Source organism: Vicugna pacos, chromosome 2 (assembly GCF_048564905.1).
Source record: "Vicugna pacos chromosome 2, VicPac4, whole genome shotgun sequence".
Lineage (NCBI taxonomy): Eukaryota > Metazoa > Chordata > Mammalia > Artiodactyla > Camelidae > Vicugna > Vicugna pacos.
In genome coordinates this window covers 11,305,139-11,323,978 of record NC_132988.1, presented here as the reverse complement: position 1 = coordinate 11,323,978, position 18,840 = coordinate 11,305,139, and the positions used below count along the sequence as shown (strand labels likewise).

General features: G+C 38.4%; 1 protein-coding gene across 1 annotated transcript in view; it reads right to left on the bottom strand.

Annotated features, from left to right (window-relative positions):
- DCHS2 (dachsous cadherin-related 2) overlaps positions 1–18,840 on the bottom strand; it is a 222,326-nt gene that overhangs the window by 50,729 nt on the left and 152,757 nt on the right. The window contains exons 11-13 of the mRNA XM_031670062.2: positions 14,525–14,659; positions 14,102–14,311; positions 3,860–4,717 (exon numbers count right to left, since the gene is read on the bottom strand). Of these exons, the coding sequence (XP_031525922.2) occupies positions 3,860–4,717; positions 14,102–14,311; positions 14,525–14,659 (1,203 nt within the window). The remainder of the gene's footprint in view (positions 1–3,859; positions 4,718–14,101; positions 14,312–14,524; positions 14,660–18,840) is intronic.

The following is an 18,840-nucleotide window of genomic DNA, read 5'->3' as shown; positions in this document are numbered from 1 at the left end:
CAAATGCTATAAACTATAAAAAAAACTATATATATATATATAAAACTATATATTGAACTATACATTGTTTTAAACAATTGAAATGTTAAGTTTAATGTTGTTAATAGAGGAACACAAAACTCAAGCTTGTGGGCTTTCCAAGAAAGAAACTTGAAATAAATATAAATACATTGGAGTTATTTGTTTTAACTTTTTATTTTCTAAAAAAAATATAGGGGGAAGGTATAGCTCAGTGGCAGAGTGCATGCCTAGCATGCATGAGGTCCTGGGTTCACTTCTTAGAACCTTCCATTAAATAAATACAGAAACCTAACTACCTCCTCCGAAAAAAAAAAAAAAAACAGAAACAAAAATAAAACACACAAAAAACCCCCATCGAAACGTTAAAAGTGGTTTAGGGTGATTACAGTTTATGATAACACAAAAAATAATTCACTCAGGATGTCAAGTGGTGCCTACTGATGGGATGTTGAATAAATCACATAAAATGTAAGCTTTCAAAAGGCATATATATTTTTCATTTGAAAATAAAGATTAAAATTACAGGCATATTTTGAAGGGAAATCATACAGGAAGTCATAAAATGCTATTAAATAATTTATATCAAGGCCATTCTGACACTGATCAGTGGATTTACAATCTTTTAAAACCACTGGAACTCAAATACAAAAAAAAAAAAAAAGTCACTTTCTGGTGTCCGTGATATGATCTGGCAGTATGTACTGAATTCACGCTCCCAGGAAAGCTCTGGCCAGCTTGAAATGTCAGTCAATATTTGATGTACCTCATCATTGGTTTTTACTGGAGCCTAGGAAATCCTGCCGACCCTGGTGTAGGTTAGTTGCATCTAATCAGATTTGACAGCCTTCTTAACTGCCATCCTGTCCTTCTCTTGTTCTTCTTGTTATAAGTTGCAGCCTTTAGTCTACCTCTCTGCTGAGGCGTCATGACCTTCACACATGTCGTAGCTACTCCTCAAAGCAAGGACCCAGTTCATTGCTTCAGATGTCTTAAAACGGATACCTATCCAGACATTTATGGGTACCATGTGCTTGTATTACTGCCAGAGTATTTCTAACCGTCTTTATGTGTAAGATTTAATAAGTAGAATTGTAAAGTGTGAAGTTCTATTAAAAAGGCAACAGTCAAATTTAATTAAATAATTCTAAATACAAGAGGACGAAGAAGGACAACTCTGATCAGAGGTCACAGAAAACACAAGGATGTGACAGCAGAAAAACGCCTTCCCACCCACGTATTCATTAGCTTTTCTGACTGAATCTGAAAGTAGCAAGAAAGTAGTACGGTCTTCACTGTCTTCTGCTCTAATTTTTTATCTCAGCCCGGGTTACTCTTAACCATATTGATTAATCCCAACTGTTAAGGTTGGGAGTACATGAAAGGTTGAGTGATAAGAAAAAGACTAACATAAGGGTAGTTTCCTCTTGCGACGGCTGCTTCCTGCCAACAGAGTGCATCTCCGACATAGAAATGAATGGCACACTGCAAAAATGGAAGCAGGTGCAAACCACCCCCAACCATGGCCGTTTTTATTACTTTTATTATTAAATCATTTCTGAATTCAACCACAGATATTATAATACTTACTAATCGTATCTTAATTTCATATTGAAATGTTTTCTTTGGGGCACCTTAGATATTGACTTCTATTTTGGCTTAATCCTGCAAACAAATTGATCTGGGAGAACTGAGAAAAGAGATCTTAATTAGGAAATGACCAGGTGCATTCCTTAAGTTTTAGAAATTTCATTGGCTAGTGTGAAAATGTGTGATAACAATGATGACTTCTATACCAGTTCTTTTGAGGAATAACTTACTAATTTACTAATTTATATATGTGTGTGTGTGTATTTAGCTCACTAATACATCCCAGTAGAAAAGCACCCGGCACTTTATACTCAATAAAACCTCTGTTGAAAGAGCACATAAAATATCTGAAGAGCCACAGCGTAGAGCAGAACTAGGATTTATGGACACACATAAAGGAGGAAGACACGAGTTTAATGTAGCAAACTGACTTTCCAAAGAAGGGGTTTTCCACCTTGGTCACGCGACCCAATCACCTGCAGGGCCAGTTAAAATGACAGGTCCCGGACCCCAGACCTACTGAAGCAGGACCTTCAGGGATCATCCTAGAATGATTATTTCATGCCCAAGTTCAAGAACCGCCGGATCCTAAACTCTCAGCCACTGCAATATTCAAGGACTGACTGAAAGGCCGCATGTCAGGAAGAAATGTTTGTACGTTCACTGCAGACAAAAGCTGGGCTCAAAAATGCCATCAGTTTCAAGACTGATTAATATATGTTCTGTTGCATCATTTAGGAAATGTTAACTTTCCTTTCCCTCAGGCTCTGCCCTGGAGTTGGCATGTATACCTCTCAAGAGGAAAAGAAATAGAGCTCTGAGGAGCATCTCATATTATTTAACACTGAACTCTTATGTGGAAGTCTCATTACACCCAAACATATAGGTGGAAATTTCTACTTATTTTGGAAGTCACTATTATTTCATTTAACAAAGGTAATTGAAATTTACTCTTAATTATGTTTAAAATCAACAAGAAGCCTGCTGAATAAGTAGCCTGGGAGATAACCATTATTCAAAAATCAAAGTCAGGTTAATAATCTGCAATGTGAGAAGAACTCTAATTTAATATTCAATGTTAAGTGGAATAGTCTTTTTTCATAGCGAAGGCAGCATACGATGTGTAACAAAAATATTTTCTCTGTGAAATGAACAAATGAGTTTCAGAAAAATGCAGGCTGCCTTTTAAATAATGTTTGTTGGAGACACACATAAAGTGAAACTGAATCTCAAATGACAAAACAAGAACAAAAAAATGACAGAGAGCCAGCAAACAGCACACCTCAGACCCTTCTTTCACAAACTCCTTTTCTCTCACGTCCATTTGCTTTGCCCTCTGGCCAGCTCAAAGATTTATTTCTCGACTTTCTAATAAGATATAATTACCCAGATTGGATTTTTTTTCCCAACTCACAATTATCTCCAAATGGGCTTTTTGCTTTGGGGTAGAAAGATCATTTAAATTAATTTTTTTTTTATGTTTCCCATTATGGCATAAATTTGAGTAGGGAAACAACTGAAAAATAATTTAGCATTATGAGGGAAAAGAGTTACCGTTCCCAGGAGCCTGTTCTGAGTAATGTAATATCTGCCAAATTCTTTGCAGATCAGATATTACTGTACTGTTTGAAAGCAATGCTGACTGTATCAAAACGAAGTCATAATAATAATTAATTTGCAGGTGCCATGTATTACATGCTGACCGTGTGGCAGACACTGCTTTAAGTGCTTTGTATGAACTCGCTTAGTCCGTCCGCAGAAGACCCTAATGCGGGAGGTACAATTATTATCCCTAATTAGAGATTAGAGAACTGAGGGGCAGATACACTGCCCAAGGACATGCAGTCGCTGTTTAAGATGTTAAACACAACATCTTTCCAGGAAAGTATTTTAGCTAATGTACCATTGTTAAGGATTCATAAACATTTCAATCAAAAGGCTTTTGTTTTTTTTGAGATTTTAAACTTAAGTTAACTGAAACTTCAAGAGCCCTGAATGATTTAACTTTCAGTATTTTCACTACTTTTTGCTGTCTTTAGAGGGGACTGTGTGTGGGTTACTGGATTTGAGTGTATTTTTCTAATAACACACTTTAGTCTAATCATATACACTCTGAATGAAAACGGGCATACCAAGAAGTGGCTGGACTCAAAACTTCATTCACCGAATCTGCAACAGCACCTGTTGTACCGTCCTTAGTTTAAAGCATTTTGCCAAAACAGGGACCATATAGGGAACACGTGGCACTCACCTGCTTCACAATTTTCAGTCACAGTCCCCTTATATAGACGTTGGCTGAAGGAAATCTTTATATCTTCTCCCTCCATGTGAACGACCAAGAGACCAGTGGTTGTCCTGGCTGGGACCCCTTGGTCCGTAACTTTTAATTGCAGCCAGAAAGGAAAATATTCTGAAGATGGGTTTTGCTGAAGCTGAATTTCTCCTGTATATTCACGAATAGAAAATATGGACTGAGGCTCTGCAAAGCGAAAAGTGACAGTTCCGTTGGGCCCCAAGTCTGGGTCACTGGCTCTCAGGATGGCAGTCGTCCGATTTGTAGGTGACTGGTGGGAAAGAAAAATATCAAAGGGGTTCTGTTCCCAAACTGGATCATTGTCATTAACATCAGTGACATGTACTTGGATGATCACTGTGGTGCTTCTCGAGCCCTGGATGCCACAGTCTCTGGCCACAGCCCTGAACGTGTGTTCGGATCGGGCTTCTCGGTCGAGGGTGTGGCCAGTTCTCAATATGCCAGTCACGGGATCAATGGAGAACGCCCCAGGGGCCGCATCCACCAGAGAATACTCAGTTTGCCCATTCAGGCCTTCATCCTCGTCCACAGCAGAGAGCACGAAGACCACAGTTCCCACCTGAGCATCCTCTCTCACGGAGGACCAGTAATGGAGCTTGGGGAAGGCAGGGCTGTGGTCGTTGTCATCCAGAACTCTGACCTGCAGCTGCATGACGGCGCTCCTGGGTGGATCCCCCAAATCAGAGCACAGGATGACTAGGGTGAAATCGCTGACTTGCTCCCGGTCCAAAGCGCGAGTGGTTGAGAGCTCTCCCGACGTTTCATTGACAGCAAAATACTCATCGGTGTTTCCCTCTATTAAAGAAAACAAATTCCAAGTCCATCTGAATTGAAAAAGTAGCAGCCCTTTGCTATGACAATATATATAATATATACACACATTCAATAAACATTTCCTGATTATTACATCTTAGGACTTTTGTAAACACTTTTGTCAGTCTATGATAAAAAGTCCCTGCCCTCATGAAGCTTCTATTACGGGGGATGAACAACATAATATAATTCAATATCTATCTTAGTTCAGTGCATAATTCACATGCTTGCTGTGACTGATTTGCAACAGTACGATTTTGTGGGTGTATGTGTCCAACTTCAACTTTTTAAATTTATATATTTTTCCCCTTGAGAGGATTAAAATGCATGTTCTATTTGAAATAAAACAATAGTAGACAGGGATAAGAAGCAGGATGTCCATTTTGAGGTACCAATCAAAAGTTAACAGATAGATTTACAATGGCACATTTGTAATTTTCCCAAATGTTACTCACTCCAGATGGAGTGCTGGTTATACTATTACAGTAAGTGCCTCTTCTACATTTCCTGGCCTTTTGTGCAGGAATCATAACACTTCTGTTAGAGAGAGTGGAACACCTATCTGTTTCTTCCATGACTTAAGCAAGGGTGATGTTTTATTCTTCTCTGTCTCCTTCGGAAGGTTTCCTTTTACTATTGTCCACGGTACCAAGTAGAAGAAAAGTTGAAACTGAACACAGGGATAAAAAACTTCCAAAGATGTTTTAAAACCTCAGCCTGAAAATTAGTTGGGAAAATGTGGTTCGGTGACCTACTAGCCATATTCTTGGATGAGGGGCATGTTCTTGGACAAGGAGCACTGTCCCCAGTATGGTGGGAGTCTACTGGAGGCTGCCAGAGGCTCATGGAAGAAGTGGACCAGCATTCTGAGAAAACAGCCATAGGTAGTGCTGGGGCCGGGGAGAAGGGACCTGCACAGGGATGTACTCACAAGACACAGCGAATTTGTACCTAACATATGGATGATGAGACAAACTACATTTCTGTGGTAATTGTGGTTGATGAAGTCATTTCTTCAGCAAACATTTAAAGAACACCTATCGTGTACCAAGTATGTGCTGGTCGCTGGGAATACGAGGAGAAGACATGATTCTCGCTTCCAAGAGTTTACAGTCCAGGAAGAGAGGCAGGTCAGTACCTGGACTTCAAAGCGTGGTGTGAAACTCACACGTGCAGGGTGCTGGGAAGCACGTTGGAAGAGCAGAGCGGTCCTGCGTTAGGATGGCCAGGAAATGCCTATTGGAAAGAGTGACATGAAAACTGACTCCTAAAGGGGAGAAAGCCAGGCTACAAGTCTCAGGAGGAGGGAAGAGGAAGAGGAAGAGGGCAGAGGGAACAGCCTGGGTGAAGTCTCAGGAATATGAAAAATCAGTGGTAGCAAATGTCTTCGTGTGACTAGAACACAGGATTCCCTGGGTATCTGAGTGTAGAGAGCAGCAGGGCACCGAATCATGAACAGCCCTGTGTACAGTGCTGAAGTCTCTATTTTATCTTAAAATCTCTGGGGAGCCCCCGCAGGATTGTAGACAGGAAAATGTCATGAATCACATTTCTGTTTCAGGAAGAGTACTGGGCAGCAATGTCAAAGCTTGACTAGTGTAAGAAAGATTAGGAGGCTATTAGAAGTAATCTACATGAGCGATGAGGAGGTTCTGAAATAAAGACTGGGTCCTTGAGGCTGTCAGAAAAAAAAATGTGAAATAGTCTGAAATGGAAGGAAAAAAATGTGAGTGTTGTGGAGTAAAAATAAAAAATGTGAGTGGGTGACTGGTCTGGCTTTGTCATCAGCGTTGTCTCCCAGGTATTTTATCTTCATTGTCTTTCAGCTATTTTATCACCCCGCAAATTGTTGAAAATTAATAAATAATGAAAATGGTTCTTATCCACAGAAATTCAAATTAATCATGTCTAGTGGAATGACAATGATCATTTCTTGTGGGGAGACCTCTTCTGCATTTCAGAATTCCTTATTTTCTGTGTGTGTGTGTGTGTGGGTTGGATGTCTCCTTGAACCACTTTTAACATCACTTTGGTTTGTCCATTAGTTAATGAGGTGAATAAAAATCTTTGGAAGTTGTTAATTTTATGTTTGTATGACAGTAATTCTTTTACTTTAAAAAATGTTCTTTGATGGGGAGTTCTGGAGTGAGGGTGGCACACAGCCAAGTCCACAGCCCACTACAAGGACATAAAGTGTGAACAAAAATGCAATTTCTTGCCAAAGGCACTGATCCCAATTCTGCTCTCTTGCTGTAAAAAGAAAGAGAGAGTGGGAAATAAAAATTTATTAGGAGGTGGGAAGACCCTGGATTCACCTTCCCCCATGAACACATCAGAACTACAAACTACATGTAGAGACACTTTCTCTGGGAATGTCCTGAAGATGAACAGAATGGCTGTTCTGCAACCAAGCTTACGAAGAAAGAACCATGAGGAGTCTAGTAAGAGGGGAGAAGAAATCTAGTCAAGACCCACACCTCTGGTGGGAGAGCCAGAAGAGGAGAAGGATTTCACAGGCTCAGGGATCCGCCCTCAGGGGTGAGGGGTCTGAGCCCCACCTTGGGCACCCCAGCCCTGGGGTCCAAGACTGGGAATACCAGCCCCTTCAGGTGGTTTGAAAACCCACGGAGCTTAGTGGAGGGCTGTCGGAAACTGAGATTCTGCTCTTGTAGAGCACGAGCACAAACTTGTTTGTTCCCAGCCCTAGCACAGAGGCAGCGGACTGAAAACCACCTGGCATTCTGGTCAGTCTGCCCTGACTGCTCCCGTGCACCTCACCCCTGCTTGAAACAGGCTCTCACCTCAGCTCCTCATGCTCCAGCCTCACTCCTTTACAAGGCAGTGACCACCACTGCATTTGGGAGAAGCCAGTTCTTGCACCAGGTTCCTGTTCCAGACCCTTAGGTCCCAGCATCACCCCTGGCCAAGGTAGAAGCTCCTTTAGCACTGAAGAGAAGCTAAGCTTGCTCAGGATTGTAGCGCCAGCCCCTCAGGCCCTGGCCCCACCCCCTGACAGGGCAGTGACTGCTAGCGCACCCCAGGAGAAGACATGGCCCATGACCACTTTAGATCCAGCTCTCCCACCAAAGCCACTGGGCAGACTGCATAAGAATATGCCAACATAAGACATGTCTTCAAGACTGAAGTAGGTATGTTTTGCTTAATTTCATAGAGACAAACAGAGAAAGTCAAACAAAATAAGAAGACAGAAAAACATGTTCCAAAGGAGGGGAGGGAAAGTAATAAAACAGAGATAAGTAGTTACCTGATAAAGGGTTCAAAGCAATAGCCATAAAAAATTCCACCAAACTTGGGAAAAGAATAGAGGAACACAGTGTGAACTTCAACAAATGATGATAAAATATAAAAAAGAACAAATTAAAGCTGAAGAATACAGTGACTAAAAGGAAAAATATGCTAGAAGGAATTAACAGCAGGTCAGGTGATTACAGAGGAACACATAAGTGAACTATAGTCCGAATAGTGAAAAGCGCCCAATCAGAACAGCAAAAAGAAAAAGAGAAGTTTAAGTAAGGAGAACTGAAGGGAACTCTAGATCATCAAGCAAACTAACATTTGAATCACAGAAGAGAGAGACAAAAAGGCAGATGACATATATGATGAAATTATGGCTGAAAACACCACTAACCTGAAAAGGGAAATACATATCCAGGTCCACAAAGGACAGAGAGTTCTAAACAAGATGAACCCAAAGAGACCCACACCAAGATACATCAAAATTAAAATAGAAAAACTTAGAGAGAATTTTAAAGGCAGAAACGGGGAAACAAAGAGTCACATACAAGGGAACTCTTACAACTATTAGCTGATTTTTCAGAAGCAAGCTTGCAAGCCAGAGAGAGTGGCATGACATATTTAAAGTGCTGAAAGGAAAGAACCTACAACCAAGGACACTCTACCCGGCAAGGTTATCATCCAGAATTGAAGGCGGGTTAAAGAGTTTCCTGGACAAGTGAAAACTAACAGAGGTCATCACTACCACTAAACTGGCCTTATGAGAAATGTTAAAGTGTCTTCTTTTAGTGAAAAAGAAAAGGCTGTAACAAGAAATAGAAAAAGACATGAAGAAAAAAACCTTAATGGTAAAGGCTACTTAAATAAGGTAGTACAAAGGTTAAAAGACAAAAATTGTAAAATCAACTATAACCACAATAAACAGTTAAGAGGTACAAATAAAGATGTAAAATATGACAACAAAACATAAAAGATAGTGGAAAGGAAGTAAAAAATGTAGCACTTTTAGAATGTGTTTGAACTTAAATGACTATCAATTTAAGATAAGTATATATATAATTGATCTATATGAACCCCATGGTAACCGCAAATCAAAAATCTACAACAGTTACACAAAAACAAACAGAAAGGAACCCAAACATAATACTAAAAAAAGTCATTAAAATGCAAGGGAATAGACTAAAAGAAGAAAAGAACAGAGAGGAACTACAAAACCAACCATAAAACAAGTAACAAAAAAAGCAATAAGAACATACTTATCAATAATTATATAAGTGGATTAAATGCTCCAATCATAGGAAATGGGGTGGCTGAATGAATAATAAAGCAAAACTCATCTATATGCTTCCTACAAGAGACTCACTTCAGGTCTTAAGACACACACATCTGAAAGTGAAAAAATGGAAAAAGACATTCCATGCAACTAGAAACAAAAAAAAAGCTGGGATAACAATTAGAGTATCAGAAAGAAAACAGACTTTACAACAAAGTTTACAACAAAAATGAAGAAGGGCATTTTATAATGATAAAGAGGTCAATCCAAGAAGAAGATATAACATTAATAAACCTATATGCACCTAAATTTATAAAGCAAATATTAACAGACACAAAGGAAGAAATTGACAGTAATACAGTAATACAATAATAGTAGGAAAACTTAATACCCTATCCAGACAGAAAATCAATAAGGAAACAATGGCCTTAAATGACATATCAGGTCACATGGACTTAACAGATACACACAAGATATTCCATTAAAAACAGCAGAAAACACATTCTTTTCAAGTGAACGTGGAACATTCTCCAGTATAGATTACATGCTAGGCCACAAAAAATTTTCCAATAAATTTAAGAAGACTGAAATCATAACAAGCATCTTTTCTGATCACAGTGGTATGAAACTAGAAATCAATTACAGGAAGAAAACTAGAAAAACCACAAACACGTGGAGGATGAGATAAATGATGTTATTCATATGCATATTAGAAGTGCTAATACATATATTCATTGACATGAATCATTTATACTGTATATTAGTCTAAAATGAGATAAAATAGCATATATAAATTATTCAACAGTGTAAAATTGGTTTGTTCCATTCACTGAGGTTCATGGAAAAGTATTTTTTCAAAGATCAAATCAGTTATCTCTGCAAGATATAAGATTTTTTGTTTATTATTTTTGTTTTTCTTAAATTGTGTATATATGCTACAAGTATGTATCATTTTATCATCAGGGTAAAAGGCAATAAAACAATTCTCATTTTGGAGCAAAATGGGTGGTACACAGAAAGCGTGGCTTGGTTATAGAATTTTTAGCAGAGAGTGACAGCTTCCAAAAGCTAGTCTCAAAGCTCTTTTTACAAGACCCTAAAACAGCTTCTTTTCATCAGAAGCAGTCTCTCAAGCATTACTCTAGCTTCAATTCATATTTTATATGTACTCTGACATATGCTGAAAATTGGCTTCCTCACTCTTTTTTTTTTTTAGTGAATAAGATGTGGCCTTCTCAAGACTGCCATGCTAATGTTAACGTTCCTCTGCCAGTAATTTTATGTCTCTGATCTAGAGAGCGATGTCACAAAATTATCTTCTAGGGTAGAAGTTCCTTAAGACCTTGATCTCCGGAGTAAGACTAGATCTGAAGTGCTTCATTGGTCTTCATACCTGGGAACTCTTTGTCTAATTCCAAACTCTAGACCTGAAAGAAAGGCTTTTCTTTTTTTTTAAACATTTTTTTGTTGAGTTATAGTCATTTTACAATGTTGTGTCAAATTCCAATGTAGAGCACAATTTTTCAGTTATACGTGAACATACATACATTCATTGTCACAGTCTCTTTCGCTGTGAGCCATCACAAGATCCTGTATATATCTCCCTGTGCTACACAGTACAATCTTGTTTATCTATTCTACATTTTGAAATCCTGGTCCCTTCCCACCTGCCATCCTTCTGGCAACCACAAGTTTGTATTCTATGTCTATGAGTCTGTTTCTGTTTTGGGGTTTTTTTTTTTTCTGTTTTTCTATTTGTGTGTGTGTGTGTGTGTTTTGGTTTTTTTTTTTTTTTAGATTCCACATATGAGCAACCTCATATGGTATTTTTCTTTCTCTTTCTGCCTTACTTCACTTAGAATGACATTCTCCAGGAGCACCCATGTTGCTGCAAATGGTGTTACGTTGTCAGTTTTTATGGCTGAACAGTATTCCATTTTATAAATACATGACATCTTCTTTATCCAGTCATCTGCTGATGGACATTTAGGCTGTTTCCATGTCTTGGCTATTGTAAATAGTGCTGCTATGAACATTGGGGTGCAGGTGTCATCCTGAAGTAGATTTCCTTCTGGGTATAAGCCCAGGAGTGGGATTCCTGGGTCATATGGTAAGTCTATTCCTAGTCTTTTGAGGAATCTCCATACTGTTTTCCACAGTGGCTGCTCCAAACCGCATTCCCACCAGCAGTATAGCCTCTCCAGCGTTTGTCACTTATGGACTTTTGAATGATGGCCATTCTGACTGGTGTGAGGTGATACCTGATTGAAGTTTTGATTTGCATTTCTCTGATAATTAGTGACATTGAGAATTTTTTCATGTGCCTATTGATCATTTGTATTTCTTCCTTGGAGAATTGCTTGTTTAGATCTTCTGCCCATTTTTGGATTGGGTTGTTTGTTTTTTTCTTATTAAGTCATATGAGTTGCTTATATAGTGTGGAGATCAAGCCTTTGTCAGTTTCATTTGCAAAAATTTTCTCCCATTTCGTAGGTTGTCTTTTTGTTTTACTTATGATTTTCTTTTTCTTTGCTGTGCAGAAGCTTGTAAGTTCCATTAGGTCCCATTTGTTTACTCTTGCTTTTATTTCTATTGCTTGGGTAGACTGCCCTAGAAGAGCATTTTTGAGGTGTATGTCAGACAATGTTTTGCCTATATTTTCTTCTAGGAGGTTTATTGTATCTTGTCTTATGTTTAAGTCTGTGATCCATTTTCAGTCTATTTTTGTGTATGGTGTAAGGGAGTGTTCTAGCTTCATTGCTTTACATGCTGCTGTCCAGTTTTCCCAGCATTATTTGCTGAAGAGACTATCTTTATTCCATTGTATATTCTTGCCTCCCTTGTCGAAGATGAGTTGACCAGAAGTTTGTGGGTTCATTTCTGGGCTCTCTGTTCTTTTCCATTGGTCCATATGTCTGTTTTTGTACCAATACCATGCTGTCTTGATGGCTGTAGCTCTGTAGTATTGTCTGAAGTCTGGGAGAATTATTCCTCCAGCCTCTTTCTTTTTCTTCAGTAATACTTTGGAAGTTCTAGGTCTTTGATGGTTCCATATAAATTTTATTATGATTTGTTCTAGTTCTGTGAAACATGTCCTGGGTAATTTGATACGGATTGCATTAAATCTGTAGATTGCCTTGGGCAGTATGACCATTTTAACAATATTGATTCTTCCAATCCAGGAGCATGGGATATCTTTCCATTTTTTTAAGTCTTCTTTAATTTCCTTTATCAATGGTTTATAGTTTTCCATGTATAAGTATTTCACCTCCTTGGTTCGATTTATTCCTAGGTATTTTATTACTCTGGGTGTTATTTTAAAGGGTATTGTTTCTTACTTTCTTTTTTCTGTTGATTCATCATTAATGTAAAGAAATGCAACTGATTTTTGAACGTTAATCTTGTAACCTGCTATCTTGCTAAATCTTCATTCAGCTCTAGTAGTTTTTGTGTGGATTTTTTAGGGTTTTCTATTATATATAGTATCATGTCATCTGCATATAGTGACACTTTTACCTCTCCTTTTCCAGTTTGGATCCCTTTTATTTCTCTCTCTTGCCTGATTGCTGTGGCTAGGACTTCCAAGACTATGTTGAATAGGAGTGGTGATAGTGGGCATCCTTTTCTTGTCCCAGATTTTAGTGAGAAGCTTTTGAGTTTTTCACCATTGAGTACTATGCTGGCTGTAGGTTTGTCATATATAGCTTTTATTATGTTGAGATATGTTCCCTCTATACCCACTTTGATGAGAGTTTTTATCATAAATGAGTGTTGAATTTTATCAAAAGCTTTTTCTGCATCTATTGAGATGATCATGTGGTTTTTGTCCTTTCTCTTGTCAATGTAATGTATTACATTGATTGATACGCATATGTTGAACCACCCTTGTGTCCCTGGGATGAACCCCACTTGATCATGATGTATAATCTTTTTTATGTGCTGTTGGATTCTATTTGCTAGTATTTTGGTAAGGATTTTTGCATCTATGTTCATCAGTGATATTAGTCTGTAATTCTCTTTTTTGGTGGTGTCTTTGCCTGGTTTTGGTATCAGGGTGATGGTGGCTTCATAGAATGAATTTGGGAGTATTCATTTTTTTTCAATCTTCTGGAAGAGTTTGAGAAAGACTGGTATGAGTTCTTCTTTGTATGTTTGGTAGAATTCCCTGGTGAAGCTGTCTGGTCCTGGATTTTTATCTGTAGGGAGGTTTTTTATTGCTAACTCGATTTCATTTCTAGTGATAGGTTTGCTCAAGTGGTCAGTTTCTTCTTGATTCAGTCTTGGTGGACTGTATGTTTCCAGAAACTTGTCCATCTCCTCTAGGTTACCCATTTTGGTTCCATATAGTTTTTCATAATATTCTCATATGATATTCTGTATTTCTATGTTATTTGTTGTAATTTCTCCATTTTCCTTTCTTATTTTGCTTATTTGTGCTCTTTTTTCTTCTTTGTGAGTTTGGCCAGAGGTTTGTTAATTTTATTTACTCTTTCAAAAAAGAAAGTCTTGATTGCTCAATATAGAAAAAATAAGTGATCATATGAGATAAATGAAAATAGAAAAAAACGATCTGTTCCTTCTGTACATCCACTAACATAAGTGGGTTACTAACAACAAGAGATGTCAAGGGCAGGTTTTTGAGACGTTTGGAGCTCAGAGGTTCAGAGAAGGAGAAGGAGAGGAGACCCAGGGCACCAATCAGTTTTTCCTACAGGGTATGTATTGTGTAGATGCTGTGTAGACACCAAATGCAGAATACTCGCCAAGAAGCGTGTGCCAAGCAAGTTGGTATCCTGGGCAGGTGGCGGGGGTGGGTGTTAAATAAAGAAAGTACTTACCAATTACGTGATATCTAACAGCTCCGTTATTGCCAGCATCCATATCAGAGGCCAAAACAGTGTAGACAAGTTCTGGCTCACGGTTTTCCAGAACCTCAATGTCATGGGTGGGAACAATAATCTCCGGTGCATGATCATTTTCATCTTCCACGGTGCAGAGAATTGTTGTGGAGCCGGACAGCGTAGGGACTCCCCCGTCTCGTACAAGTACTGACATAGAATAAAAGACCGCACAGACAGTGGCTGTTAATTCATACCTCCAATATATTGCCCTAACCAGACAGCATCAACCAAATTAACTGGGTAGCACTGGATCAATAATATTGTATTTAAAGATGCCCTACTGAAAGGTAAAATTTCACCTCTAACCTCCTGTCTGCCTATTTTTGTGTGTTTGTTTAGCACACTCAAGGGACCCCATACCTCGAAGGGTGAGGACTTCCTGAACTTCTCTGTCCAGTGTGGTGGCTGTCACTACCTCTCCTGTGTCAGGATTTATCTCGAACAATCCAGATGAAGCACCTGGCATGATTTCAAACTGAAGCTTGGAATTGACTCCTAAAGGAAAATACAGAGCAACACTAAGCAATTATCCCGATGGAATCCATCTGTCCGTCTTCCCTTTCCCTATGAACTTGTTAGGCCACAGATGAAAAAGGCAAGACACTTAACCTTCAAATTAAAGTCAAAAACAAAAACAAAAAACACAGCTCTTTGGGCTGTTCTTGCTAAATAAAAGCCTCATGGGCTGAAATACTTGATTTTCAAAAGTCTTATGAGACTTCTCCATGATGAATGCTTAAGATTTTCTCCCTTTCATAAAAAATTTCTTAGGAGTGTGCAACCCTAATATTCCTAATTACTCCTTCTAACACCTCTGATTGTGATTTAATGTCATAATTGTAAGTTTGCAGGGCCAGTGATAATTTCTGTAGATGGACCGCCCTGTTTAAAAGCTTGTGCTCAGTTGTGTTACTCTATTTATTCTCCAGCACTGGAGGCCAGCACATAGAGTTCCTTATGTGTGTGCTTTGTGTTCACTTTGTTTTCTACTCAGCATTTGGTCTCCTATCTGGAGTGAGAAATGCGGTATCGCATTATTACGCATTTTGGAAATAATTCTTATTTCTGTGGTTGCATTTCTTCCCTAAGAAAAGTGTCACGTCATTTCCATCACTGGTTATGAAGATCACTCGTACCATTCACTTGAACAAGTTTGTCCTATGACATTGACGCTCACTTGCACTTCATGCAAGTTCCTTTCAATCATTTCGGTGCTCTTTTCTTAACGAACAAGAATCTAGCTATAGATATAGTGCTCACTGTAAATGGCTTTACACTTTAATAAAAGGTGAAATACTGTCCTCTGGACTTCACAGACAACTTCAATTACAAATTTCCATCTTGCTAGTCTTAAAAAGTAAATTTTCCCAAGGGAGCGGGGGGGGGGGTGGGAAGGAACAGACTGGGATTTCAAAATTTGTAGATACTGACAGGCATATGCAGAATAGATAAACCAGATTATACTGTATAGCACAGGGAGATATATACAAGATCTTGTGGTAGTCACAGTGAAAAAAGGGACAATGAATATATGTATGTTCATGTATAACTGAAAAATTGTGCTCTACACTGGAATTTGACACAACATTGTTAAATGACTATAACTCAATAAAAAACGTTTTTAAAAAAGTAAGTTTTCTTCTGCCATGGTCTACTAGGTATAATACTGAATTGAGCGCTGGAAAAAGTGGAATACAATGCTAGTTTTATATGAGGATAAATATATATGTCTTCTTACTATGTCACTTGAAAGAGAAGGGATATTTGGGACAATCTTCAGGCATTTCAATGATTTAGAGAAAAAAGTCTAATAAGATATCAATATATTTGAGATGGCATGACCGTAAGTCACCAGATGCTGTATTTGTTCCAGAAGATTATAAGGAGGAAGAAGCAATGTCTTAACTGAATTCTAAAAGAGCCATAGCATATTACTTTGAATTTATCTCACATTATTTAAGCGGAGAAGGGTGCAAAGTCTGGAGTGTGAAGATGTATTTGTGCAAACTCCAGTTATAAATAAAGATCTCATTTATCCTTAATAATATATGAGGAGGACTGAAGGGGAGTGGATTGTTACCTCAGGGATGAAAGTCTATGTAGAATAATAGAAATAATAAAATCTGAAAGTTTTAAAAAAGTCAGGAAGTATTGGATACAGAGGTAAAGCACATTAGAGAATAACTGTACTGATGTAGTAGGAAATTTTACATTTGAGTTTACATTTAAGCACGTGAAGACATTTTCTAGGTTTGACAAGTGATAGGAATTAAACATATATAATATATAATACAATATGCAATATATATAATGTATAACATATAATGACATCATATAATAAATGAGTGGATTTATTTCAAAAATAAAAGGTCCCAAAATGAAAAGATGCCGTTCTCCATGAAAGTTCTGTGAAAGCAGAGGCCACACTGGTTTGATGCACCACTGGGCTGTCCCTTTGGCAAGCAGCACTATGCCCGGCCCCTAATTATGCTCACCACCTATTTGAGGACCAACAGAAGTAGAAGTAAGATGGTACTGTTCCCATTTTCACAATGTGGGATGAGACAGACAGGAACAACAGATTCTAACAGTCTGGAATTTTCAGAAATTGTCTTGGTTGAAAAAAGAGATGATGTGATCATTATGAGATCAAAGTAATCACTATAATTATTAAATAATCTTCTCTAGATATAAGAATCAAGAATTTTTTTCCTCCTCTTCTATAGCCAAGCTTCTTAGAAAAATGCTGTCCATTCTCTGCGGCTAGGTTGAAGCCAGTGCCATTCGAGTTATTCTTTCTACAGTCACCAATGAGCTTCTTGTTATAAAATCTACCGGCTGTGTTTAGTTCTCACCTGACTTGTCTTCTATCTGACTTCAGATATTGCTGACTGGTGTTAAAAAAAAACACAGAAAGGAAGGAACAAAGAGAGAGAGGAAGGAGGGAGGAAGGAGTTCATTCTATCTCCCTTCCGACTCACTGCCATCAGTTTCCACCCACATTGCATCTGACCAGCAGAAAATAGCAAAGTCACTTAGATGTCTTCCTTAGATATATGTTAGACCAGTGGTTGGCAAAGTATAGCCTACTGGCCAAATCCAGCCTGCCCCGGGGTTTTGTAAAGCTCCATTGAAACACAGCCACACTCATTTCTTTGCATATTATCCATTGCTGCTGCCTCATTCCAATATCAGAGCTGAGTGACAGAGACCGTATGGCTTGCAAAGTCCCCAAATTCACTACCTTGTCTTCCACAGAGAAAATTTTGCATAACCTGGTCCCCGAGTAAAGGTTGGAAAATGACAGGAGTTGAGGACAGAGAGGAAAGCTACAGTCATTTATTAAAGTGCCTGGTTGTTAAGCTGAAAGAGGAGAGAACTCTAGCCTCAAACCCATGAGGAATTAATAAAGAATTCTGACCAGGGAATGTGGTTTTCAGATTTACTTTTTATGAAGATCGTTTTTCGTTCCTCAACTGTACAATGCCCGTCCAACTCAAACATTTCTAAATAAAAATAGGATTGTGTCTGGATGACTGAATGAAGAAATAAACAAACAAATGAGTTCTGAAGAGGGAAGGCAACTTGAAGTAGCCAGTTTCACAGAAGCTCCAGTTTCTCAGACCATATAGTCAAAAACATTTACTGAGCTCCAATGTCATAGCTTGCGTTATCATAGGGACCAGAGATAAAAGCAAATAAAATATGTTCTGAACCCACGAGTTCACAGCTTAAAAGGCAGGCAGACAATTAAACAATCCTATAATCAAAATGCATGGATTAAATGAAATAGGACTGTATTTCAAAGTTTTAATAGTGACTGTCTTTGGGTGAGTGTGCCTTTTTGTTTGTTTGCTTACTATTTAATTAATTATAAGACATTTTCCCCCCGAAATTTTAACATATCTGAAGTTAGATGCATCTTACAATTAATGGCATCTTAGATTCCATGAAATAGATGGAATACTGTCATGGCGGTGCTTCTCCACTGCTCCAAGAGTAGGCAGGTGGGTGCGGTTGTACATTCAGCGTGAGACAGTTGCCAGAAAAGCAGATGTGGAGTTTATTCAAGATAAATCCAGATACAGAATACATTTTTATCGGATAGAGAATAAGATTTCACTATAGAGTTGGACGTTTTTGTACAGCAATGTACTGCTGAGTTATTTTGTATTCGCCACGATTGGTCCAATGCATCACCGGGACTGAGTCATCCTCCCTGGTGGGGCAGCCTTCTCCCTTCCCCCTGCCCCCCGGGACTAGGGGAGAGGTACGCTGGGGGGCAGATCTTTTTTCACTAACAATGGAGCTCTTGTTGGTGGCACCAAAGGCTGTAGCAGTTTTAATATCTTAGTTAAAACGTAGTAGTTGTTTTTCCCTTTTAATACCAGAAAAAAACTCCTGTTAGAACCAGTGTGACTCATACACCATAAACATCCAGTGCTCTAATTCCTATGGGTTTTGAATGCCAAACGACACTGTAGGCGTACATTTTGAAAACTGCATTGTAGAATGCTAGAAAACATATGTTAACCTGGTATTAAGTAATGCTATGGCTTTTTTAAAAAATACATACTATAAAGTAAACCATTCATAAATTCCAATATGATGCCAGTTATGTTAAAATCCTGACTATGTCATTTTAATTCCCATACATAATCCTTTTTCATTGTCTT